The 27,372-nt window shown below is 36.9% G+C and overlaps 1 protein-coding gene across 1 annotated transcript in view; it reads left to right on the top strand.

The window, feature by feature from the left end:
- Positions 1-27,372, top strand: part of SFRP5 (secreted frizzled related protein 5) — a 132,852-nt gene that overhangs the window by 64,460 nt on the left and 41,020 nt on the right. The window contains exon 2 of the mRNA XM_053692549.1: positions 9,835-9,912. Within this exon, the coding sequence (XP_053548524.1) occupies positions 9,835-9,912 (78 nt within the window). The remainder of the gene's footprint in view (positions 1-9,834; positions 9,913-27,372) is intronic.

Here is a 27,372-nt window from a genome sequence, read left to right as displayed (position 1 = left end):
CCACCAGCCAGAGTTATTTTATTTTTATTGTTTTTTTAATTTAAAATTTTATTGGAATTCAAAGAAATACAATGTAGAGATGCATAGATTTTTTGATTAGAGGGGCCAGCAGTTGTAAACATTAGTGGGACTGGGGAAGTTGTAGACACACTTACATTTTTTGTTCCTTGAGCCCGCGCCACAATTTCCACAAATAGTTTTCCCGGCTGCTTTTGCTTGTTTTTACTTTGCTCCTCCCCTGCCCAATTTCACTATAAATGTTGTGGGCGGGCCGTGGGGCTTGCGAAGTTGCGCTGCTAGTTAAAACCTGCCTGCCTATCTGTGTTCACTGCTCAGTGACGTGAGGAGCAGTGGAGTCACTCACTGCTGTGCTGTCTCTCTAAACGGGAACTGGGAAATCATGAGGGGGATGCCTGGCACCTGACAGCATGACTGTCTGACACTGTCGCTAAAGTGAATGAGCCACATATGATGCCCACCAGACCGGTACGGTTACGGTACACTAAGTGCACACTGAAGAGGTAGGAGGGGAGGGTGGGCAGAGTGCAGAGGTGATTGGCCATAAGAAGCAGTGACATGTGGCATGGGGCTGTGCACTGACAGACAGACTTGGAACAAAGTCAGAGAGCAGAATTTTTAAAGTTTGCACTCCTAAACATTTTCTTTAGTGATTTATTTTTAGAGTGCACTGTTTATCTTTCATTTGTCTAAGTTTTTGTGTGTGTCTTAGTGTTTTTGTGTGTGTGTCTGAGTGTTTTTGTGTTTGTGCCTGAGTGTTTGTGCGTGTGTGTGTGTTTGTGTGTGACAGAGTGTTTGTGTGTGCATCTGAGTGTATTTTTCTGTGTGTCTGAGTGTGTGTGTGTGCATGTGTTTTAGTGTTTGTGTGTGTCTGCTTTCTGTCCATTGGAGAAGTTTGCCTTTTCTATGAAATCTTCTTCTTGCAGTAAAAAAAACAAAAAAAAACATTACTGGGTGTGGGGTGTATACCATAACTTACCGCACTGGGTGACACCAACCTTAGTGACGCCACTGTTTGTTGAGTCATTTGATATACAAACAGCCCAATACATTATTGGAAGAAACAGACAAAAAACATATGATTACTTGACGCCACTGCACTAAATGCCGCTGCGCACCACACGTGTATTATGCTCAGCAGTGAAGGGGTTAATTAGGGAGCTTATAGGGTTAATTTTAGCTTTATTGTAAGGTAGTAGACAACCCAAATTATTGATCTAGGCCCATTTTGGTATATTTCATGCCAAAAATTGAAAACAAAATATATTGCGCTAAAGAATATATATATATATGTATATGACTGATAAATATCCTTATTCTATATTATTGTATCAATATATATACACACGTAGTATATCTTGCTAATGATAATTTTAAAGTGTAACAGAAAAAAATAATAATAGTAAGGTAAAGTAAGGTAAAAACCACAGGATAGAGAAATATAGGCAGTTGCAAACAGTTGCAGAACAGAAAAACAAATTTCAGCCTATTTATGTTATCCCTTTAAATGGTATATGGTACCTTACAGTTACTGACTGAGTCCATACAATCAAATAACGTTCTGATTGAGTCCAATCCAATTATGTTCTTTTATTGGATATTCCAAATGTAAAAGAAGGAGAAGGGCGTATGTTGCTTTCCTTAATTATAAACAATTTGTTGGATAGCTGTTTCCGTGCTGCCTGTAATCAGCTGGGCAATCCAATCCTCAGCTCCAATGCAGTACCATGTAAGAGAAAAAGACAAGAATCTTGTAAGTGTTAGTTTTTATGTGTGTATTTCACTGATAATAAAATATTTCACTTGAGTTGGCCCTGTGCGCCTCTGTCTTTTTCTCTTACATGATATTTCATGCCACCATATTTCCGCCAAATGCGATCAAATAAAAAAAAATCGTTAACTTTTTCACAAACTTTAGGTTTCTCACTGAAATTATTTACAAACAGCTTGAGCAATTATGGCACAAATGGTTGTAAATGCTTCTTTGGGATCCCCTTTGTTCAGAAATAGCAGACATATAATGGCATTGATTTTTGGTAATTAGAAGGCCGTTAATTGCCGCTGCGCACCACACTTGTATTATGCCCAGCAGTGAAGGAGTTAATTAGGTAGCTTGTAGGGTTAATTTTAGCTTTAGTGTAGAGATCAGCCTCCCATCTGACACATCCCACCCCCTGATCCCTCCCTGACCCCTCTCAAACAGCTCTCTTCCCTCACCCACTTCACTATTGTCACCGCCATCTTAAGTACTGGCAGAAAGTCTGCCGGTATAAAAATAAAGGTGTTTTTTTATTATTTTTTTTAAATATATTTTATTTGAAGTGTAGGATCCACCATTACCCCCCATCCTCCTTGACGCCCCCCAAACAGCTCTCTAAGCCTCTCCCTTTACCTATTGGTTGCCATCTTAGGTACCCAGTTTACTAACAAATTTGCATTTTGCACAGAAAAACCTATTTTCTGTAGTGTAGCTTCTCCCCCCACTCAATACCTTCTCAACCTCCCAGATCCCTTTCCAAAACATTTTTCCACCTCCCCTCTCCCTCCTCCCTCCTTCGGCAGATTAAATTGAATTAGAAAAGACAGTGGCAATGACCGTGCGCACGCGCACATGCACACGTGCACGCGCGCACGCTCCCAAGCCCCGCCCCCGCCTCCATGCACGATGACAGACAGGATCTGATGTCGCACCGTTGAAGGCCCTCTCTGCATCAGTAACTCTGCAAATCTATATCTGCAGTGCCCCACTCGTGGGGCATGCAGAAATAGCGCAATCTCGCAATTTTGAGCTTGATCGCGGCAGAGAGAAGCCCAGGTCTGCAGCAACGTACAGGGAATGATGCTGGTCGTTAAGGGGTTAAATTACGATTTATGTAGTGCATATTTAATAAGATTTATTCCTGTGTAATTTACATACAAATTTTACATTTATGATAAAATATAATATTTGGTTAACAATTTTATCATTTTTGATGCATCTTAATACTATTTTTCCTGTGTACTTTTGTGTGAATGGTTAAATTATTCATATATGCTTTTTAAATTACAATTTTCACTGTGTACTTTTGTAATATATGCATCTTCTTCCCATATGGAAATGCTGCATACACCCCTTAGTGAGACATTCTGTTTTCAGGACAAAAAGTGGCTTTATCGAATTCCCCCAGGGAAACAGAAGTACTGGCGAGCATTCTTTTAGAATCTCACCAGCCCAGAGAGCTTTTTAAAATTGTTCCCTTGGTCATTCAAATAGATTGAAATGGATTATAAAAGTCTATAATGTTTTTGTTTTTTCTTGCATAACACTTTTGATAGACTGTAATTGGACTACAGTGTAAAAATAGAATTTGCTTTAAAAAATCAATACAATTTATGTAATGTGCACTGTTAATGTATTTTTATGTTATTTGGTTACTAAACAAGTTTTAAAGCTCTATGTTCCTTTCTAAAGTATTTATTGTAATAATCAAAAACAGTCGGAATAAGTTATACAAGAGTTGGACTCAAGCACTGAAGAGAAATGAGAGTGATATTCAATCCAGTTTTACATTTGTTTTTTTCCCTTTTTTAATGGGTTTATTAAATATTGTCCATTTATTAGCTAGATATACTACATTATTAGTTTATTTAATTTTTTTTAAATATTTTTTTTTTATTGTCACCACAGAAAAGAACAATTGTTTTCAGTAAAGTTAAGAAACGACATGTTTACTTGACAGATGGTGCAGATAATTATGATTTCATCTCTCCTTTGAAAACCTTACTTTTTAGGATCATCAGCCCCAAAGTCCTGCTTCTGATCTTGGAGATAAAGTAATTCTTAACTGTAATTACAAAGTTTCCATAGTGCACAGTTTTCACTTTTCCAAAACATTAAGTACAATCAAACATAATTAAACCATTTACCAACTCAGGTTGCTCTCATCATTTCTTCTTCTCTCCCCGGGGTTTTGTGCTCAATCAAATTCCTTTTCACCTCGTAAAGCGCATTAAGCATGTATTTAGTGTTTCTAAAGGGTGTAATAACCAAGTTACGTGTGTTACCTGGTAGTGTGTGAATACCAAAGTAACTCTGTTTTATCTGTGTGAATTCTTTATCCAGAAACCTGACTAAATTCTGCAATTAGTTCAGTTATCTTTGGGACATTTTTATGGGGGTCTGGGACATAGCGCACCATGTCGTCTGCAAAAGAGGACAGCCCTGATGTGTGCATCTTTGTAATAGAAAACATGGGGTTACTATTCCATTGTTTAGAAGGGATGCATGCAGAATTTTGTATATATTAGTGAGAACCTTGATAAATGCGCCCTCTATTCCCACCTTCTCTAGTGTGGTGAACATGTGGTCCCATAAGACCTTACCAAAGGCCTTTTCTGCATCTATAAATAGTAGAGTCGCTTCCCTATGGTCCTTCCTAATCTTTTTATCTTGTGATATCGTCCAATAGTGCTGAATGACTGTTTGTATTCTCCTAATATTCAGCACAGAGGATCTCTCCTTGATGAACCCCGTTTGATCATTGTGTATTATATTTGGTAGTATTATCGCAAATCTGTTTGCTAAGATTTTTGTTAAGATTTTATAATCTTGGTTAAGCAGTGAAACGGGGCGATAAGATTGGGCCAGGAGGGGATCAAATCCCTCTTTTGGGATAATGCTTATATTGGCTTCTTAGAATCTAGGGGAGGATTCCACAGTATCTTCCAACAGACAATTGAACAATAATGCTAGGTGCAAACATACGTCTGGTCCCATAATTTTGTAGAACTCCCCTGGTAACACGTCCGGGCCCGGAGTTTTTCCTAATGCTAGTGACTTAATTGTGTCCATTATCTCTTAATTGTGTCCATTAATGGGGTGATTAAGGCTATCTAGATGGGTTTGGTCTATTCTGGGGCTGTGGTGATTATAGATCTTTGTTAAATTTATAAATGTCTCTTGGATGTCTGCTTCCTTATTTAGGATCATGTTTCCCTGCTTAACTACTAGTATTGAGCTCCTTTTCTTAGTAAGTTTAGTGATGCTAGCTAGCAATTTTCCAGTTTTATTACCAAACCTATAAAATTTGGCCAGTGTTTTGGAGTGTGCATTATATGTCTGCTGATAAATATAGTTATCTCTAGACGTTTTCACCTCTTTATACATAAGTATATTCCGTGGCATGGGGTTTCTCAGGTATTTTCTTGATATATATATGTATATATAGGTTTTCTTGATACCAGCAGCATACAATTCTATGACTCCCCTCAGAACAGCTTTAGCCATTTTCCAGAATAAAAGAGGCTTGTCAAGATGAGTCTCGTTAAGTGAATTGTATTCCTGCCACTCACCTAATATGTGTCTGTAGAAATTAGGGTCTCTATATACATATGTTGGGAATACCCATTTGTTGCTTTTTCTCTTCATTTGGCCGATCTGGAGTTTTAAAGCTATAGGGGCATGGTCCGAGATAGTGATAGGGTCAATTGTGGTTTCCAATATTCTAGGACTAAAGTTGGTTGAAATGAGGAAGTAGTCTAGTCTCGACAGTGTGTCTTTTTGTTCTGGATGCCTAGCTCTCCAGATATCCTGCAAATTTAAACATTTCATTAGTGTACAAAACTTTAGGGATTCTTTCTTAGAGTTTTGGAGTGTCCGGCTTGTGATGTTAGACTTATTGGGATTGTGAAACCTTTCTGCAGGCACCTGAGGTGCAATATTATATATATTATATTATATATATATATATATATATATATATATATATCCACCAATTATGATAGGAAAAGAGACAAACTGTATTATTTTAGATTGTACGTTTCTCCAGAATATTTGTTTCTGACTTTGTGGGCCATAAATCCCAGCTAGTGTGAAGGAGAAACTTTGAACTTCAAGCTGCACCATGACAAATCTTCCTTCCTGGTCAATGAGTGTATTGGTAATGGTGTATGCTAGATTCTTCCTAAGTAGAATCGCCACCCCTCTAGCTCGCTTCTGTTCAAGTGATGTAAAGATGACTTCCCCTACCCAGCTTTGTTTCAGTTTCTGGTGTTCTAATCTAGATAGATGTGTCTCCTCCAAGACAGCAATATCCGCTTTTTTAGAATGTAAATAACGTGATATTGATCTACTTTTTTTGTGGGGATGTAATGCCTCCTACATTCCAGCTTATAATATGTAATTTGTTAGTCATCATAATCTATTTCCATGTGTGTGTGGTGTGGTTTTAGGTACCGTATTTGTAGAACTGGTATATTTGAAGCCATTTAGTACAGGTCCTTCTCTGATAAGGATGTGCCTGTTCCATCTGGGTCAAGGAGCACCTCCCAACTTATGCAACGCCAGGGAGAGAAGAGAGCACTCTGTGAACTAAACAAAATAACAATCAGTTAAAATAAAAATAAGAAACAGAAACAAAAAAACCAACACATTCTAATGCATATATCAGATTGTGTATAGCTTTTCATAAAGAACAACTCTTCCTAGTTCTGAAAACTATCCTACTGCGTTCGTGCACCAGATCTCCATCTATTCTCTGTTTACTTATACAGAACCCTCACTATATATAATGTTTAGTGGACTTTCTATTTTCTTTTAGGAAAAAAACAATGACCCTAACAGTAAGCTACTCGATATTTGACCTCTGAGATTGGTTATCATGTTGGTCACATCTCAACGCTCATTTGTTTCTATTTGTTAATCTCTAGGCTTCTGACATTAACTTCAAATATTAGGCTTCATTAAATTAAAGTGAAAAGAAAGGTAACCAATAGAGTCCTCATCTTTTCACTACTATTTTTATTAATCCTCGCCTGTAAGAGGGTTTAAAATAAATGGTTCTCTCTAGCATGCAGAATTTGCTAAATAACATAACTATATAATTCCACTTGACTGGCATCTTAAACTGTTTAGACCCCCCTGCCTATCTCTACCTCACAACTGCTCTTATCCTGGAACAAAATAATTATTGTCAGCATGCAATATACAAACTGGTTAATTGTTAGGTCAAAGTTCCAAGCCATTCAAGTCCCAGGCTCTGTATCTGCCTCTTCTTGCCTCAGGAACTTCTGGAGTTGTCTGGGGTCATCAAAAAACTTGATCCCTCGCTGGGTTTGGAGCTTGAGCCTTGCCGGAAATAATAAGGACACTGAGCGTCCAGCCTCCAGCAAGGATTTGCAATACGTCGAGAACTCTCTCCACCTTCTTGAGATCTCCGCTGAGTAGTCCTGGAATATAAGGATTTTCTTCCCTTCATAGAGCACGGGAGAGTTTTGACGATATGCTCTTACAAGAAGTATTTTATCCTTGAAGTTGAGGTAACGACTTATGACTTGACGTGGTCCCCTAGTATTCTTTGGATCTTGGTTGATGTTGCAGACTCTGTGAGCCCTCTCAACGACGCATGGAATTTCTTCTGGATTTATTTTTAGGAGTGAACGTAGGGTTCTCTCCGCAAACATAATTAATTCAGAGCTCGTCACAGTCTCTGGGAGCCCAACAATGTGCAAATTGTTGCATTGTAAACGATTTTATAAGTCCTCAATTTTATCTAACAACTTGTTTTGAGCTTCTAGCGCATTAACCTTCATTGAGCAATTCCTTTGTCTGACTTCACCATCCCCTACCCTTTGCTCGATTTGTTGTAGTCTAGAAGAGAAGCTTTTGAATTTGGATGACATGAGTCCATCCCAGTCTGCAGCTGCTCTATTTTGGGCAAAAATAGAGCTGATATCTGGGAAACTATTGGAAGTGTCTCCTGAGCCATAGCTTCAGTAGACTCCGGTGTGCTGTTTTCTGAAGACTGTGTTTCTGTTATCATTTTCGACTTTCTCTCCTGATTCTTTTGCCTGTTAGACATGTTGCCTGTTGTTTTAGTGAAGCTGGAGTAATACTTCTGCATGCATGCACTTGCCAAGTGGATTTTCTGTTTTCTTGTACAGGGTGTTCCTAGGGGCTTTAATGTGTGTATGAAGCACAGAGCATTAGAGACACAGTTTCCCGATAATGATAGTCAAGGTCATTGTCTCTCAGTGTTAGTGGGTTAACTAGAATAGTTGCAGATATTTGGAGGTCCAGTGCACATCTCACCCACTATCTCATTCTGCTTGCGGGCCTCACTTTCTAGAGAAACAGCGCTCACCTCCCATCTTCCCCATAATTACCTGGGGGCACAAAATAATCCCAGTGTGTGCTAGAGTGTTGTTTTGGATATTTAGGGGTATTGCTCTGTCTTGCAGTTAATTCTTCTCCTAATCTCCAAGCTGCACTTTACTTATCTCACAGGGTTTCCCTCAGTGCAGCAGTATTAGCCCCTATACAGCAGTCTCAAAGTTCTGACTGGGAAATTAAATAGCCTGCTTCCCTCACATACATTTCCAGTACTTCGTTCCTCCCCCAAATATATTTCCACAGGTTGGGGTTGTTACTAGCTGAGGCAATGTTTCTGTTCGGCCTGTACTATATTTATGCACTGACCATTATGTAGGCCCTGTAGGTGTGACTCTTCTTGTTGTGCTGTATGTGGGGCCGCTTTCACCTTTAACTGCGCTGTAGTCAATCACCCAGGGGCTATACTCCCAGCTTACCCGTGTTTATCAGTGTTCCGTTGCCCGTGTCCAATGAACTGGCCCAATTCCTTTCTTTTCTTTATGTGCGTTGATGTCCCTCACAATATGGCGCTGGCGTTTTGCGCTCTTCAGGTCTGTGTTTGCTGCTTCCATGGCTAGGGCTGATATTCCTGACCCACACAACCCAGTCCCACAGATGTTTATAACTTTCCACCTCTTCAAGTTACAATCCTGCAAGGAAAGCTTTTGGAAGTCTTGTACCTATTTTTAGGCAGCAAGGTTTCAACTAAGAATACCAAGATAACAAAGAAAATGTGATGATAAAAATAAATTGGAAAGTTGTTCAAAATTACATGCCCTATCTTAATCATGAAAGTTTAATTTTGACTAGACTGTCCCTTAAGTGTTGCATAGGTAACTTCCTATTCCATTATTTAAATGGTTGCTGAACTCAAAATTGAATTCATCATAATATGTTTAATTATGCCTAGTGAAAAAGATTTGTAAGCTATGTTTTTTTTATTTATTTGGTCTTTTATTTGCTATAGTTTAACACTGAAAATCATGGTTTTTAAACTGCCCCTGGAGAGGGTGAAACGTGTCAGAACACTTAACCTACAATATTTTACGCAGTGATTACTTAATTAGTACATGAGCTAACTGGACAAAGCATCGTCAATACAATAAACATAAACCAGAGACTTTATAAGGGCTATGTTCCTGGACTGAAAAAGCATGCACAAAATGACAGTTTAAAATACTTTATAAAAATGTATTTTGTATGCAGATATTTTGCTGTTTAACTGCTGAATGCTGATATGTATTATTAATATATTTCATTGTAAACGTAAGTTTCAGTTTGTGATCACATATTTTCATCACCCCAACAGCTCAACATACATTTTGTTTTAAACTCCTGCAAATGGTTTTAAAAATATATGCTTAAGCCAAATAGTCATTCTGAGGTCTGTATTCACTTGAAAGGCAAGTTAAGCAATCTATTTCTTTTGGCAAATCTCTCTAGAGAACACATTAGGTAAAGTGACATACAATAGCAGTTTGTGGAGCGTGTTCCACAGTCTGTGTCATGCATTATGTGTGAATAACTACTAATAAATTAAACAGTGAGTCAAATGATTCCTGGCAATTTTTAATAAAGAAATATATGCATCAACATTTTCAAAAACCAACTGAGCTTGTCCAGAACTATTATTTTAAAATCTATGTTTTCACTATTTTAATAGTAATATTGTTTCCTCTTTTTTGCAGTAACTAAGATTTGTACTCAATGTGAAATAGAGCAGAAATCTGAAAATATGAGAGTGCAGTTGTGTGCAAGTGACTTTGGTAAGTCATTTAATGTTATTTTTTTTTTTTATTTATTTTTTTTAAATGTTCTTTCAGTGAAAAGGAGATTTATTAAATTATTATTAACTGGTGTAAGATGAAAAATGATGTTGCAGACGTACTATGTATATATTTTTAGGTTAAAGTATCCCATGATCTAATTAAAGTGAATAGAGAAAAATGTTAGTATAACCTCAGGAATTTCTTATCTATAATTACACAAACATTAGGCCATTAACTGCCACATTACAACCTCTGTAGAGTAATAGCTTGCCAGAAATGACCTACGTTGCTTGACCCTTTACTTGTCTAAGCATGAGACCCACCTTAGCAAAAAACAACAACTCATCCACATCAAAAAATACATCCGCTAAATAGAAACGCAACACAGCATTTCTGTAGATAGATATAGATATACTGTAGATTTGCAGCAAGTGAACTTTCAGCACAATACTTACCTTAATGTGTTCTGGAGAGCATAGAAAGAGCGCTTAGGTAAATATTAACCGCTTAAAAAAATAATAATAAAGTAAACAAATTAATGCTGACAATTTTCATCAGTATTTTTTTGTTTTCTTTATTTTCATTGGTGCATTCATTCGGATATTCATTTCATTACAACAAAACGTAAATTCGATTTTCGTGAAGAATGTGCATTTGTCAGAAAAAAAATGCACATCTCTAATATATATACACACACACACACCTTGTAAAGAACTTCAGTCACATTTCAAACTCCCTTTGGGTCCAACTACAGACACTGATGGCCATATTGACTAAACCTCAATGGCAAAGGTTGTGGACCCCCCCCCCCCCTATTGTAACAGCACCTTTACTGGCTGTTTGAAATCATCAGAAGCTGAACCAGCAGCCACATAGGAGCTGCAAAATGTCCTTTGCACCAGAAGATATTTACTTCCTGTAGACTTCCTGTACAAATATGTTGGCAGGTTTTCTGTACACCCACACTGTGACTGACATTTTGGAAATACTGCCACCATATTTGTAAAGGCAAATCCATACCCTTGCCTTACACTATGAGCCCTGTTTTACAGAGAGGTGGAACATAGGGGGTCATGATGCAGATGAAGCCCAGTTCCCACCAGACCCCATGTAGCAAAACTAGAACTGATCACATGGACAGATGGCCCCCCAAAAGTATGTGCAGAGTTTTTTATTTGGACCTCTGAGACCACGCACATCTGTACTGGACAATTCCACACGTAAAAGGTATCGCCTAACCATACCCTGATACTAACCACTACTTTAACAATGCACTATGAAAATCAATGCCCAAAGAGCTGACAAATGTCTCCCCACAGGGAGGCTACCAGTAATACATTAAAAAGTACTCGACTGGAGGAAGCATCTCCTCTTTGTTGCAACAATAAAAGATTAAATGTGTAAGACATAATCTACCAAAAAATGGGATCAGGGAGTTTAAATGTCGGACAGATAGCTCAGCATGCTAAGGCACTGTGGCTGAGCTCTGTAGTAACCCAAGGGTTGCAGGTTCGATCCTCGGCGAGATCCACTCAGCCTTTCATCCTTCCGAGGTCAATAGTCAATAAACTGAGCAGCGCCTTGAGACCCTTACGGGTGATTAGCCGCGCTTTACAAGTACCCAATACATACATACATACAATGTAATCTGGTACTAACACTTTTATACTCGCTGTGATCCCAATACCACCCTACAAAAAACAATCCTAGCTAAGATTACCACCCTCCTCTAAGAGGTCAAATGCCCCTTTACCACTGTGATCCCTGTGGACTGTGTCCCTCGTTTTAATTTATTAAACAACATTTTGTGACAAGCAATGAGCGAGCTAACACCAATTATATTATTCATCCTAAACATTTTATGTAGTTTATGTGTTTTATATTATTTACTTGTGTTTGTGTATTGAGGCTTGTTATGTCAAGAAAAGACTACTGAAAAGAAATCTGTATTCCTTGTCCTTTTTTGTATATTGTTTTAATATTGCTGCCCAAATCATGGGAGTCATTAGAGTATTATTATTATTACCACTTATTTGTACAGAGCCGCAAAGTTCTGTAGCGCTGGGTATAATTATAATTATACTGTATATATATATATATATATATATATATATATATATATATACACAAAGGTCTGAGGAAGGGGATACTTTGTCTCCGAAACGTTACAATAAATGTTTGGTGTTTGAAAAGACCAGTGAGTGCAAGTTTTTGCTACCATTATATATATATATATATATATATATATATATATATATATATAAATACACATATATTTTTTTATAGAGAAACACAATCAAATGGTATTTTAAATTCCAGATGACTGGTGTTTACACAAAGTAGTAGTCTCGGGATAGTGCATTGTTTTTTTATAGATAAGACAATATCAGAAAGGATATTCATCATAATTAAGATTACACGCTATTACAACTGTAAATTTTTTCTACCTGATGTTCACAACACATGTTTTTAGCAAATGTAGCTTTTTAAAATTAGTGTTTGGTAATTAACACTTTCGTTTTGAAATCTAAAATACTTAATTATGCATAAATAGCTTTGTAATGTGTTTTCATTATTATCTATTTTGACTCATTTTACTATAATGTAAGTTTGAAAAATGCTTCACAACTAGGGATGGGCGAATGTTTCTAAAAATTTGAAATTTAAAACGAATTTTGATACATTCGTTCATTCAAATCGAATTTCGAATGTTTATATAACATTCTAACATTCTATTTTCGAATTTTCGCTTTCGAATTTTTCAATAAAATTCGAAAATATTCGTTCGAATAATAGAATGTTTAGCTAGGTGTTCATTCAATTTCGAAATGTAATATTCGAATTCGAATGTGACATTCGAATTCGAATGTGACATTCAAATTTTAAATAGCATTTCTAGTCTACAACTGTGTTTAATAAATGTAATATTCAAATTTGAATGCTACATTCAAATTTGAATGTCACTTTCGAATTTGAAATAGTATTTCTAGTCTAATACTGTGTTTTAAATGTGATATTCGATTCGAATGTGACATTCGAATTTGAAATAGTATTTCTAGTCTAATACTGTGTTTTATAAATGTAATATTCGAATTCGAATGTGACATTCGATTGGAATGTGATATTCGATTCGAATGTGACATTCAAAATAGTGTTTCTAGTCTACAATTGTGTTTTATAAATGTAATATTCAAATTCGAATGTGACATTCGAATGTAACATTCGAATTTGAATATGACATTCAAATTCGAATGTGACATTCAAATTCGAATGTGACATTCGAAAACTGTAAATAACATTCGAAAATCGAATTTTTAAGCATATTCGTTCTTATCAACATTCTATTATGTAAATCGAATTTCTACAATAACATTCGCTCTAACATTCAAATTCGGATATAAACACATTCACCCATCCCTATTCACAACCCTAAAATAGTCACGTATCTGACCCTGATTTCCCAATTTGTTATCTTTATTTTTTGCTGATGCCAAGCAACAGAGATTTTGTTTAACACAATGACAGTGGCAAGTTCTGTTTTCTTATAAGGGGTTAAACACAAAGTAGAAGTACGGTAGGTCCCGAATGGAAACTTATACTGATCCAATCAGAAGCTCTAGTTAAACAGCTGAGTAGTGTGAATAGCACTGCTGATTGGATCAGCAGCAGTTTCTGCTCAGGATTAGCCATGTGTTTAACCCTGTTGTGTGGGTTTAGCACAAAGTGGTTCAGCTTTAATAATATTCAAATTACATGCTCTAAAGACAAAGAAAATGTAATTTTTCGACTATTATGGCCCTTTAATACTTCAAGTAATAGAAAAGTTAATTATACTTCATATTAGATTATTTATGTTATGTGTTATATTTATATCCTTTAAAATGCTAATAAATATATATTTATTTTACAATACTTAATTTAAATCCCCCCACCTGCAAACCCTTGGTGTACTTTTTCTTCGGCTGATTATTGCACTCACCCAATCAGCATTGTTCCTGCATGACTTGGTTATTTTAATATTCTGGCATGGAGTAGTTAAGCGTCTCATGTACTTTATAGGCCAATTGTTGTGCACTGCAGGACGTGCAGACCTGCAGATTTGTTGTAAATATCTGCAGTGCGTATTATCTTCTACTTAGAGAGCAGTCAGAACTGTTCTCTACGTCACTACACTACAGAAAAGAAAATAGAAGGGGCGGGGGGAAGATCACCACTCAGTAAAATAATAAAAGTTATTCTTTTAATATAATGTAAAAAATAATACAATTTTATTTGGCAATTTGCTCAGTAATATTATATAGGTTCAAATGGGGCATTTAAATACTATATGATTTACCTTCACTTTCATTTTCGCATTGTAATATCTAACAGTTCCATGTCCCTTTAAACAACTTCTCAATTTACTTTTATCACCAATTTTGCTTTGTTCTCTTGGTATTCTTAGTTGAAAGCTAAAACTAGGAGGTTCATATGCTAATTTCTTAGACCTTGAAGACTGCCTCTAATCTGAATGCATTTTGACCACTATAGAGGGCATTAGTTCACATGTTTCATATAGATAACATTGAGCTCATGCACGTAAAGTGACCTAGGACAGAGCACTGATTGGCTAAACTGCATGTCTGTCAAAAGAACTGAAATAAGGGGGCAGTCAGCAGAAGCTTAGATACAAGATAATTACAGAGGTAAAAAGTATATTAATATAACTGTGTTGATTGTGCAAAACTGGGGAACGGGTAATAAAGGGATTATCTTTTTTTTTAAACAACAAAAATTCTGGTGTTGACTGTCCCTTTAATATAAAACAAAACGACTAACCTGCTTGTAGAATGTCATAGAAAAAAACACTTTTACAATATACATAAACAGTAAATAAACATTGATATGGCCTTATAGAAAATAGACTTGAGGGCAGTGAATAAAATGTTTCGGACAAATCATTCATAGCGAATATTCTGAAAAATGTGTTTTTCAGAATATTAGTTTTCTGCGCTATTCGGTATTTGTTTAGTCTAAAACTAAGCGAATGCTGAATACTCATGGAACATTTAATTTGTTTTTGTTAAAATAAATGTAAATGTTCCTTTGCTACAGGTGAAAGCTTTCAACTGTAGCCTTATACTTACCTATAGCGCGCCAGGGGAGCTGCGATAATCCTGAACCTTCTTCACGGAACCCAGAGCAGTTCTAATAGGACCCTAAAACAGCAGATCCAAGAGCCTGCACTAAAGGACCTTGTTCTTTAGTGCAACCTCTGGGATCCACTGTTCAGCCCTGGGTTCTGTGGAAAAGGGTCGGGATGAGCGAGGCTCCACAGTGCGCTATAGGTATTTTGCCTTTTACAGCTAAATGAAAGGTAACAAATATATGATAATGAATTTTGTTAGTATATATTTGTTTTCTTTAAATTAGTTTGTGCATTCATTCAGATATTTGTTTCGTTTAAACGAAACAAATATCAGTATTTTTGTTACACTGTCAGCAAAAAGGGTACGGTTGGGGTCCTTTTGTGAATACTTTGAGGCTTATTTATCAAGCTGTCAACCGCAAATACGCTGGAATTCTGCAGCATAATTGTGGCAAGCTTGATTCCCCTCAGTTATCAAAGCCTACAGACCGCAAAAGTTGATATTTGTGATGTAACATACAATCTGTCGGTCTCAGTCCGACACAGATCGATGCTTACATCACTACAGATGTTCTGAATGCAAATCCTGACTACTTTTGCTAGTTAACAAATATCTACCAGGTACGCTCGCCACTATTCCAGCCAAGTGTACCTGGTTTTCAATCCACCGCCCTGGAGGCGGCGGATGCCATAGGAATCAATGGGAGTCTGAAAGCAGCGAATGCTTATGTTCGATGCTGCCCGATATCCCATTGATTCCTATGGGAGAATAAAAGTTACGTTTACACCTAACACCCTAACATATACCCTGAGTCTAAACACCCCTAATCTGCCGCCCCCTACACCGCCGCCACCTACATTATACTTATTTACCCCTAATCTGTCGCCCCGAAACCGCCGCCACCTACATTATACTTATTAACCCCTAATCTGCCGCCCCGACACTGCCACCACCTACATTATACTTATTAACCCCTAATCTGCCGTCCGCCACCGCCGCCACCTACATTATACTTTTTAAACCATAATCTGCCGCCCCGACACCGCCGCCACCTACATAAAGTTAATAACCCCTATTCCGCCGCTCCCGGACACCACCGCCACCTACATAATGTTATTAACCCCTATCCTGCCGTTCCCGGAGCCCACCGCAACTAAATAAATGTATTAACCCTCAAACCCCTGGCCTCCCACATCACTACCACTTACTAAACCTATTAACCCCTAAACCGCCAGCCCCCCACATCGCCATAAACTAAATTAAACTATTAACCCCTAAACCTAACAACCACCTAACTTTATATTAAATATTAACTCATCCATATTGTATAATAAATTTAAACTTACGTTTAGATTTAAATTAAACTATATTAAACTATTAATTAATCTACCCTAACTGTTAGACTAAAATTACATTAATCTACAAATTAAATTAACTATATTATATATTTAAACACCTAACCCTACTCAAATAATTGAAATCTACACTAAAAAAATACTAAGTTACAAAAAACTAACAACTAAGTTACAAACCCCCCCACTAAGTTACACAAAATAAAAAATAAATTATCAAAGATTTAAACTAATTACACCTAATAAATTACAAATAGCCCTTAAAAGGGCCTTTTGCGGGGCATTGTCCCAAAGAAATCATATTGTAATGCTTAAATTTAGAACATCACAATGATAACTCTTAAAGATAAAGCAAATGTATTAACTAAAATTACAGAGATTTTTTTGTTTTAAACTCTATAAAATAAACAAAAGCTGTTTAAGAACCTGTTTTCAAAAAAAAAAAAAAAATTGTAACTATTCCCCAGTCGCATACATGGGTTGAAAGTTCCTTGACATGTGTAACAACTCCATTTCTTGTTAGAAGGTTCAGCACCAAAATGTGTACTGGGGAAATAGACTAATTTTCATATATTTTGCATAGAGTGACAATTTAATGTATGGTTGTAAGTTTTATCGTTTATCCCTCCCCTGAATCCATCTTACTTTTGTTACGTTTTTATTATTATGTTGTTTTCTATGGCCTAGATTTAGAGTTTGGCATTAGCCGTGAAAACCAGCGTTAGAGGCTCCTAACGCTGGTTTTAGGCTACCGCCGGTATTTGGAGTCACTCAAAATAGGGTCTAACGCTCACTTTCCAGCCGCAACTTTTCCATACCACAGATCCCCTTACGTAAATTGCGTATCCTATCTTTTCAATGGGATTTCTCTAACTCCGGTATTTAGAGTCGTTTCTGAAGTGAGCGTTAGACATCTAACGACAAAACTCCAGCCGCAGGAAAAAAGTCAGTAGTTAAGAGCTTTCTGGCTAACGCCGGTTTATAAAACTCTTAACTACTGTGCTCTAAAGTACACTAACACCCATAAACTACCTATGTACCCCTAAACCGAGGTCCCCCCACATCGCCGACACTCGAAAAAAATTTTTTAACCCCTAATCTGCCGACCGCCACCTACGTTATCCTTATGTACCCCTAATCTGCTGCCCCTAACACCGCCGACCCCTATATTATATTTATTAACCCCTAATCTGCTCCCCACAACGTCGCCTCCACCTGCCTACACTTCTTAACCCCTAATCTGCCGACCGGACCTGAGCGCTACTATATTAAAGTTATTAACCCCTAATCCGCCTCACTAACCCTATCATAAATAGTATTAACCCCTAATCTGCCCTCCCTAACATCGCCAACACCTAACTTCAATTATTAACCCCTAATCTGCCGACCGAATCTCGCCGCTATTCTAATAAATGTATTAACCCCTAAAGCTAAGTCTAACCCTAACACTAACACCCCCCTAAGTTAAATATAATTTAAATCTAACGAAATTAATTATCTCTTATTAAATAAATTATTCCTATTTAAAGCTAAATACTTACCTGTAAAATAAATCCTAATATAGCTACAATATAAATTATAATTATATTATAGCTATTTTAGGATTTATATTTATTTTACAGGTAACTTTGTATTTATTTTAACCAGGTACAATAGCTATTAAATAGTTAAGAACTATTTAATAGCTAAAATAGTTAAAATAATTACAAATTTACCTGTAAAATAAATCCTAACCTAAGTTACAAATAAACCTAACACTACACTATCAATAAATTAATTAAATAAACTACCTACAATTACCTACAATTAACCTAACACTACACTATCAATAAATTAATTAAATACAATTGCTACAAAGAAATACAATTAAATAAACTAACTAAAGTACAAAAAATAAAAAAGAACTAAGTTACAAAAAATAAAAAAATATTTACAAACATAAGAAAAATATTACAACAATTTTAAACTAATTACACCTACTCTAAGCCCCCTAATAAAATAACAAAGCCCCCCAAAATAAAAAATGCCCTACCCTATTCTAAATTACTAAAGTTCAAAGCTCTTTTACCTTACCAGCCCTGAACAGGGCCCTTTGCGGGGCATGCCCCAAGAAGTTCAGCTCTTTTGCCTGTAAAAGAAAAAATACAATACCCCCCCCCCAACATTACAACCCACCACCCACATACCCCTAATCTAACCCAAACCCCCCTTAAATAAACCTAACACTAAGCCCCTGAAGATCATCCTACCTTGTCTTCACCATACCAGGTTCACCGATCGGTCCAGAAGAGCTCCTCCGATGTCCTGATCCAAGCCCAAGCGGGGGGCTGAAGAGGTCCATCATCCGGCTGAAGTCTTCATCCAAGCGGGCCAGAAGAGGTCTTCCATACGATTGAAGTCTTCATCCAAGCGGCATCCATCCGGAGCGAAGCGGCAGCATCCTGAAGACCTCCACCGCGGAACATCCATCCTGGCCGACGACTGAACGACGAATGACGGTTCCTTTAAATGACGTCATCCAAGATGGCGTCCCTCAAATTCCGATTGGCTGATAGGATTCTATCAGCCAATCGGAATTAAGGTAGGAATATTCTGATTGGCTGATGGAATCAGCCAATCAGAATCAAGTTCAATCCGATTGGCTGATCCGATCAGCCAATCAGATTGAGCTTGCATTCTATTGGCTGTTCCGATCAGCCAATAGAATGCGAGCTCAATCTGATTGGCTGATCGGATCAGCCAATCGGATTGAACTTGATTCTGATTGGCTGATTCCATCAGCCAATCAGAATATTCCTACCTTAATTCCGATTGGCTGATAGAATCCTATCAGCCAATCGGAATTTGAGGGACGCCATCTTGGATGACGTCATTTAAAGGAACCGTCATTCGTCGTTCAGTCGTCGGCCAGGATGGATGTTCCATGGTGGGGGTCTTCAGGATGCTGCCGCTTCGCTCCGGATGGATGCCGCTTGGATGAAGACTTCAATCGGATGGAAGACCTCTTCTGGCCCGCTTGGATGAAGACTTCAGCCGGATCATGGACCTCTTCAGCCCCCCGCTTGGGCTTGGATCAGGACATCGGAGGAGCTCTTCTGGACCGATCGGTGAACCTGGTATGGTGAAGACAAGGTAGGATGATCTTCAGGGGCTTAGTGTTAGGTTTATTTAAGGGGGGTTTGGGTTAGATTAGGGGTATGTGGGTGGTGGGTTGTAATGTTGGGGGGGGTATTGTATTTTTTCTTTTACAGGCAAAAGAGCTGAACTTCTTGGGGCATGCCCCGCAAAGGGCCCTGTTCAGGGCTGGTAAGGTAAAAGAGCTTTGAACTTTAGTAATTTAGAATAGGGTAGGGCATTTTTTTATTTTGGGGGGCTTTGTTATTTTATTAGGGGGCTTAGAGTAGGTGTAATTAGTTTAAAAGTGTTGTAATATTTTTCTTATGTTTGTAAATATTTTTTTATTTTTTGTAACTTAGTTCTTTTTTATTTTTTGTACTTTAGCTAGTTTATTTAATTGTATTTCTTTGTAGCAATTGTATTTAATTAATTTATTGATAGTGTAGTGTTAGGTTAATTGTAGGTAATTGTAGGTAGTTTATTTAATTAATTTATTGATAGTGTAGTGTTAGGTTTATTTGTAACTTAGGTTAGGATTTATTTTACAGGTAAATTTGTAATTATTTTAACTATTTTAGCTATTAAATAGTTCTTAACTATTTAATAGCTATTGTACCTGGTTAAAATAAATACAAAGTTACCTGTAAAATAAATATAAATCCTAAAATAGCTATAATATAATTATAATTTATATTGTAGCTATATTAGGATTTATTTTACAGGTAAGTATTTAGCTTTAAATAGGAATAATTTATTTAATAAGAGATAATTAATTTCGTTAGATTTAAATTATATTTAACTTAGGGGGGTGTTAGTATTAGGGTTAGACTTAGCTTTAGGGGTTAATACATTTATTAGAATAGCGGCGAGATTCGGTCGGCAGATTAGGGGTTAATAATTGAAGTTAGGTGTCGGCGATGTTAGGGAGGGCAGATTAGGGGTTAATACTATTTATGATAGGGTTAGTGAGGCGGATTAGGGGTTAATAACTTTATTATAGTAGCGCTCAGGTCCGGTCGGCAGATTAGGGGTTAAGAAGTGTAGGCAGGTGGAGGCGACGTTGTGGGGGGCAGATTAGGGGTTAATAAATATAATATAGGGGTCGGCGGTGTTAGGGGCAGCAGATTAGGGGTACATAGGGATAATGTAAGTAGCGGCGGTTTACGGAGCGGCAGATTAGGGGTTAATAATAATATGCAGGGGTCAGCGATAGCGGGGGCGGCAGATTAGGGGTTAATAAGTGTAAGGTTAGGGGTGTTTAGACTCGAGGTACATGTTAGAGTGTTAAGTGCAGACGTAGGAAGGGTTACCGCATAGCAAACAATGGGGCTGCGTTAGGAGCTGAACGCGGCTTTTTTGCAGGTGTTTGGTTTTTTTTCAGCTCAAACAGCCCCATTGTTTCCTATGGGAGAATCGTGCACGAGCACGTTTTTGAGGCTGGCCGCGTCCGTAAGCAACTCTGGTATCGAGAGTTGAAGCTGCGTTAAAAATGCTCTACGCTCCTTTTTTGGAGCCTAACGCAGCCTTTATGTGGACTCTCGATACCAGAGTTATTTTTATGGTGCGGCCAGAAAAAAGCCGGCGTTAGTTTTTCGGGTCGTTACCGACAAAACTCCAAATCTAGGCCTATGTGTTTTCTATATATTTATGTTTTATATGGCATATCACCCTAATTTAAATGGAGTGAAATAAAACATGTTGAGTAGCTCGTTTTGGAGCTGGTTGTTTATCCTGGTTCTTTCAGGAATTCCTGTAAAAATCTTAGGACCTGCTATTCAGCTACACTAACCAAACTTATAAAATTGCAGTGTGGCTATTGTAATACTGTCTGAAAAATTACACATTAAATTAATGCATATTTTAATGTTATATAATAAATTTAATGGAACAGCATTTTAATATGCTGTGTTGAGTACAAATTTGCCAACATGAGTTACAAAGGGCTTGTCACTGGGGTAGTACCCTTAAAACACCAAATTTGCACCATTTTTTAAGCGTACATTATGGTACCATAGCACTGAGGTCCAATCTAGTCACTAAAGGTACATATTTGCCTTTGAAAGGAACAATCTGCAAGGGGAACCAATTTGTACCCATGTTAAAGGGTACAGCGGTTATACCTTTAAGGGTACTGCCCCAGTTACACGCTGTTGTACCCCTAAAGGTACAATTTGGGCACATTTTTTCTGACATTGTATGAATGTGCATTCGTAAAACAAAACCAATGCACCTCTCTAATAAAAAATCTACAAAAGTATATACTATTTTTCTCTACATATTTATGTATTCAATATCTCATTATTTATTTAAAATGTTACATTTTGCAGTATATCATACAAAAAAAAGATTACAAAATATTACAGCACAGATGCTAAGATCTTTTATTGGAAAAAGAAGGCAGGATTCCAAGATTAACAATATTTTTTAAGTGATGGGCTGTATTATTTCAGGGTGCGGACATTTTAATTGCAGCTGTGTATACCCTACTACAAATACACGTGTGAGGAAATTTAATCATTGCATGATGAAGTATATAACACACACCAGATACAGTCTGGAAGCTGTCAACAAGGTTTGATCTTGAGAAAGAATTTATTCATTCTACTTAGCTTCATTTTTAGCAAATCTCATCTGGTGGTTGGTAGAATCCATTTTTGTTTTAATTTAATAAAACTATGATTATATTAAAATATATAATGGATTATAATGGTTATTGTTTATACAAAATAACTTGAAAGTTATCATAATCTCTTTATTAGTTTATTATTCCTGCTGCTGACTTGTTAGGAAATATGTGCTACATTGTGTTAGTTAAACAAGCCAGTGAGATATTACTTTCATATTACTGTTTATCCCTCTAAGCTAAATTCAGTAAGGTGTTTTCATAAATCATGACAACATTTACTGTTTTCATATGCATCTATTGAACACTTTTCGCCAGAGGAAGTATGAGGAAGGCTTATTCTTGTTTAAAAAATAGGCATGTGGTTGTGAGGCCTGTTTTAATAGAGTTTAAATCAATAGTTATGACTTCCTGAGGCAAAGGCCTCTGGGTAATGGGATTACTGAAAAAAACGAATATGTATAAAAAGATAGTCAGCTAGCAACCAAGTAAGACTGAACTGAAGAATAAAATGATATGTTTATATTGCATGGGGCATTGTGCTGAATAAAATGTGTCTGATTAAATCAAAATATTGTTTGACAGCTTGGACAAATAAAAAATATTGTTCAGCCTTTATACACTTTGACTATAATAATTTACAAGTATGTCTGAGAAACTGAGTTTGATATGCGTTGGTCCAATGATTATCCATCTGCTTAATGCAACATAAAAGGTACATATGATTCTACAAAAAAGTATCTGTTCCCTTCCAGATTTCCTGTATTTTTGAATATTAATTACAGATTACATGTGGAGCGCTAAATATCGCTTTCGTGAAAGCAATATTTGCGATCCATTGAGTAATACCAGCGCACACTAATGGTTTCTATAGGAAGGCAAACAAGTAGCTTTTCATTTGAAGTGTTGCTAGGATGCATCTGCTTTAGCTGTAGTCAGTTTATTGTCTATGCACAGTATAGAGGACTTTTGTGGCAAAAATCGAGTTACAGTAGAACTTAAGTTCTGTAATGTCTGCTCTCATATCTAGTTGTAGGCAGTGGCTACACCAATAATTGAGCTAATTAAGAAAGAAAAAAAGTAAGTTGTTTGCTGTTTTTTATAACTCAATCTCTTTATGTTTAATTTTATGTTTAACATATTTGTTTTTATATTACAGTTGGGATCTTAGTCACACATATGGCCAATCACCAAAATACAAGGTGTTCCAATGTTGACCTAACACTACAGTACTTTGCCTTTATGGGCTAAATCATTCCTGCTTTTTCTCTTTATAATAGGCTGCACTCCCAGATTTAAACTTTTTGTAAGGTGTGATAAACCATACTTTGTGGATTTGTATTTATAAAAATTGAGACTGACCATCTTCCATTAATTAAAGCACCCCACCCAAGCTCAGGTGTACTCATGACAGTGTAATGGAGTTGTGTATATATAAAACCAGGGAGTCTAATTTTATTATAAAGAGAAAAAGCAGGAATGATTCATAAAGGCAAAGTATTGTAATGTTAGGACCAGTCAACATTGTGATACCTTGTAAGTTGGCTAAGCAGAATATGGCCATATTGGGTGACTAATATCGCAATTTTAACCCCTTAATAACCAGCGTATGATTCTATGGGGGTTGCTCTTTTCATAGCGCGGTCTTGCAATCAGTGGGCGAGACCACGCTATTTTTGGAAGTCAGCAGGAGGGAAGGAGGGTGTAATAGCGCAGTTACTATTGTTAAGGGGTTAATATAAAAGCATAGGTGTTTATTGCAGACAATTATTTGCAGCATATAAAAATGTTCTGATTATTTGCAAATAGATGTATGCCAAAGATGTATTTAAACCTTTTGTAAGGTATGCTAAACCATACTTTGTGGATATGTGTGTATATATATATTATATATATATATATATATATATATATATATATATTATATATATATATATATATATATATATATATATATATATATATATATATATATATATATATATATGGAAAAGAGTATGTGTCTGCTACTCTCTTAGGTGGACTATATGAATAAAAAGTGTGTGGGGTTGCGACTCCCCTATCCCAAAACACTTACTTCTAGGAACCTCAATCACTATGAGGTAAGGTAAAATAGCTGACATCTGTAACTGGCTGCAATATCCAAAGGCCTCTAGTTATCAAGCCGTCAACCTCAAATACGCTGGAATTCCGCAGCGTATTTGTGGCGAGGCTGATTCGCCTTAGTTATCAAAGGCTAGAGACCGGCAAAAGTAGAATTTAGTGATGTAAGCTTCGATCCGCCGGACTCAGTCCGACACAGATCGATTCTTACGTCACTCCAGATGTTCCAAACACAAGTTCGGCACAATCTGACTACTTTTGCTAGTTATCAAAAAACTAGCAGGTACGCTCGGCACTTTTCCGGCCCAGCGTACCTGGTTTTCAACCCTGGGGGCGGCGGATCCCATAGGAGTCAATGGGAGTCTGACCATAGCAAAAGTTCATTGATTCCTATGGGAGATGTCTGCACCTAACACCCTAACATGTACCCCGAGTCTAAACACCCCTAATCTGTCCCCCCCTACACCGCCACAACTAAATAAATGTATTACCCCCTAAACCGCCGCTCCCGGAGCCCACCACCACTATAATAAACTGTTTAACCCCTAAACCGCCGCTCCCGGACCCCGCCACCACTATAATAAATATGTTAACCCCTAAACCGCCGCTCCCGGACCCCGCCGCAACTATAATAAATATGTTAACCCCTAAACCGCTGCTCCCGGACCCCGCCGCCACCTACATAATACCTATTAACCCATACCCTGCCCCCCCTACACCGCCGCCACTATAATAAGATTATTAACCCCTAAACCTAAGTCTAACCCTAACCCTAACACCCCCCTAACTTAAATATTAATTAAATAAATCTAAATAAATATTACTCTTATTAACTAAATTAATCATATTTAAAACTAAATACTTACCTTTAAAATAAACCCTAATATAGCTACAATATAAATAATAATTATATTGTAGCTATTTTAGGATTTATTTTTATTTTACAGGCAACTTTCAATTTATTTTAACTAGGTACAAAAGTTATTAAATAGTTATTAACTATTTAATACCTACCTAGTTAAAATAAAGAGAAAATTACCTGTAAAATAAAAACTAACCTAAGTTACAATTACACCTAACACTACACTATACTTAAATAAATTATTCCTATTTAAAACTAAATACTTACCTGTAAAATAAACCCTAAGATAGCTACAATGTAATTAATAATTACATTGTAGCTATTTTAGGATTTATATTTATTTTACAGGTAACTTTGTATTTATTTTAGCTAGTTAGAATAGTTATTAAATAGTTATTAACTATTTAATAACTACCTAGCTAAAAGAAATACAAAATTACCTGTAAAATAAATCCTAACCTAAGTTACAATTAAACCTAACACTACACTATCATTACATTAATTAAATAAATTACCTACAAATAACTACAATTAAATACAATTAAATAAACTAACTAAAGTACAAAAAAAAAGCTAAGTTACAAAAAATAAAAAAAATAAGATACAAAAAATAAAAAAAATAAGTTACAAACATTTCAAAAATATTACAACAATTTTAAGCTACTTACACCTAATCTAAGCCCCCTAATAAAATAACGAAGCCCCCCAAAATAAAAAAATGCCCTACCCTATTCTACATTAAAAAGTTAACAGCTCTATTACCTTACCAGCCCTTAAAAGGGCCTTTTGTGGGGCATGCCCCAAAGAAAACAGCTCTTTTGCCTGTAAAATAAAAATACAACCCCCTCCAACATTAAAACCCACCACCCACATACCCCTACTATAACCCAAACCCCACTTAAATAAACCTAACACTACCCCCCTGAAGATCATCCTACCTTTAGCCGTCTTCAGCCACCCGACCACCGATGGAACAGAAGAGGAGATCTGCAGCGGCAGAAGTCATCATCCAAGGGGCGCTGAAGAAGTCTTCCATCCGATTGAAGTCTTCATCCAAGGGGCGCTGAAGAAGTCTTCCATCCGATTGAAGTCATCATCCAGGCGGCGTCTTCAATCTTCATCCATCCGGAGTGGAGCCATCTTCAGACGAGCCGACGCGGAGCCATCCTCTTCTACCGATGGACTAACGACGAATGACGGTTCCTTTAAGTGACATCATCCAAGATGGCGTCCCTCGAATTCCGATTGGCTGATAGGATTCTATCAGCCAATCGGAATTAAGGTAGGAAAAATCTGATTGGCTGATTTAATCAGCCAATCAGATTGAGCTTGCATTCTATTGGCTGTTTCGATCAGCCAATAGAATGCGAGCTCAATCTGATTGGCTGATTGGTTCAGCCAATCGGATTGAACTTCCATCTGATTGGCTGATTAAATCAGCCAATCAGTAAAGGAGTGAAGGAGTATGTATCCGGTGGTTGCAACTTTGTATCTTGGAGGGGTTGCACCATTGGAAACATTCTGACTCCCAGCTTGTTGAGGAAACAAAGTATCAATACAAGCAGTTGGTTAACTGTTAAGGAACACTACAGATGCAATTTCAGTAACTGTATAGCTTGCTCATACACAAGGCAGGTTCTACCTTTCAATTGAAAAACACACAGAGGGTATACCATCATGACAATGAATGCTCACAGTGTGAGTTACAATATACAGGTTGTACCACAAGGGAAGCTTGGACCCGTATTAGGGAACATAATGATATTAAAAACAATATTGAATGCTCTGACCTAGGAAGACATTTTATTTATTGTCATAAACAAAATGTTTCCTCACTGAGTTGGCAAGTTATAGAAATTGTCCACCCCAAGCTTAGGGGAGGTGATAGGATAAAACGGCTTCTATACAGAGAGGCCTTTTGGATCTTTCAGCTCCAAATTAGGAAGCCACTGAGTTTAAACATAGAGGGAGATGTTATTAATTTTTGGTAGCGATTGCAATCCCCTCTGGTTTTAGTACATGCTTTTTCCCTAGTGGCCTCTAGTTTAAGCTTGGTCCATTTATCCCTCCCTTACTCTATTTTATCTTCTATCATGTCCTATTCTATCAGTGTCAGGATATTCACCTGAATTGCTGAATTTCCTAATTCCTGTAGGAAGAAATATTTATCCTTTAGTTGAATCCAACTGTAGTAGAATATAAATTAACTAATAAGGATTTCTATGAGTTTTTGTTTAATAGGTGTGTAGAAGATTTATTCCTAAATAATAG

This window comes from Bombina bombina, chromosome 9 (genome assembly GCF_027579735.1).
Source record: "Bombina bombina isolate aBomBom1 chromosome 9, aBomBom1.pri, whole genome shotgun sequence".
NCBI classification, from domain to species: domain Eukaryota; kingdom Metazoa; phylum Chordata; class Amphibia; order Anura; family Bombinatoridae; genus Bombina; species Bombina bombina.
This window is presented reverse-complemented; position numbering and strand designations above follow the sequence as displayed.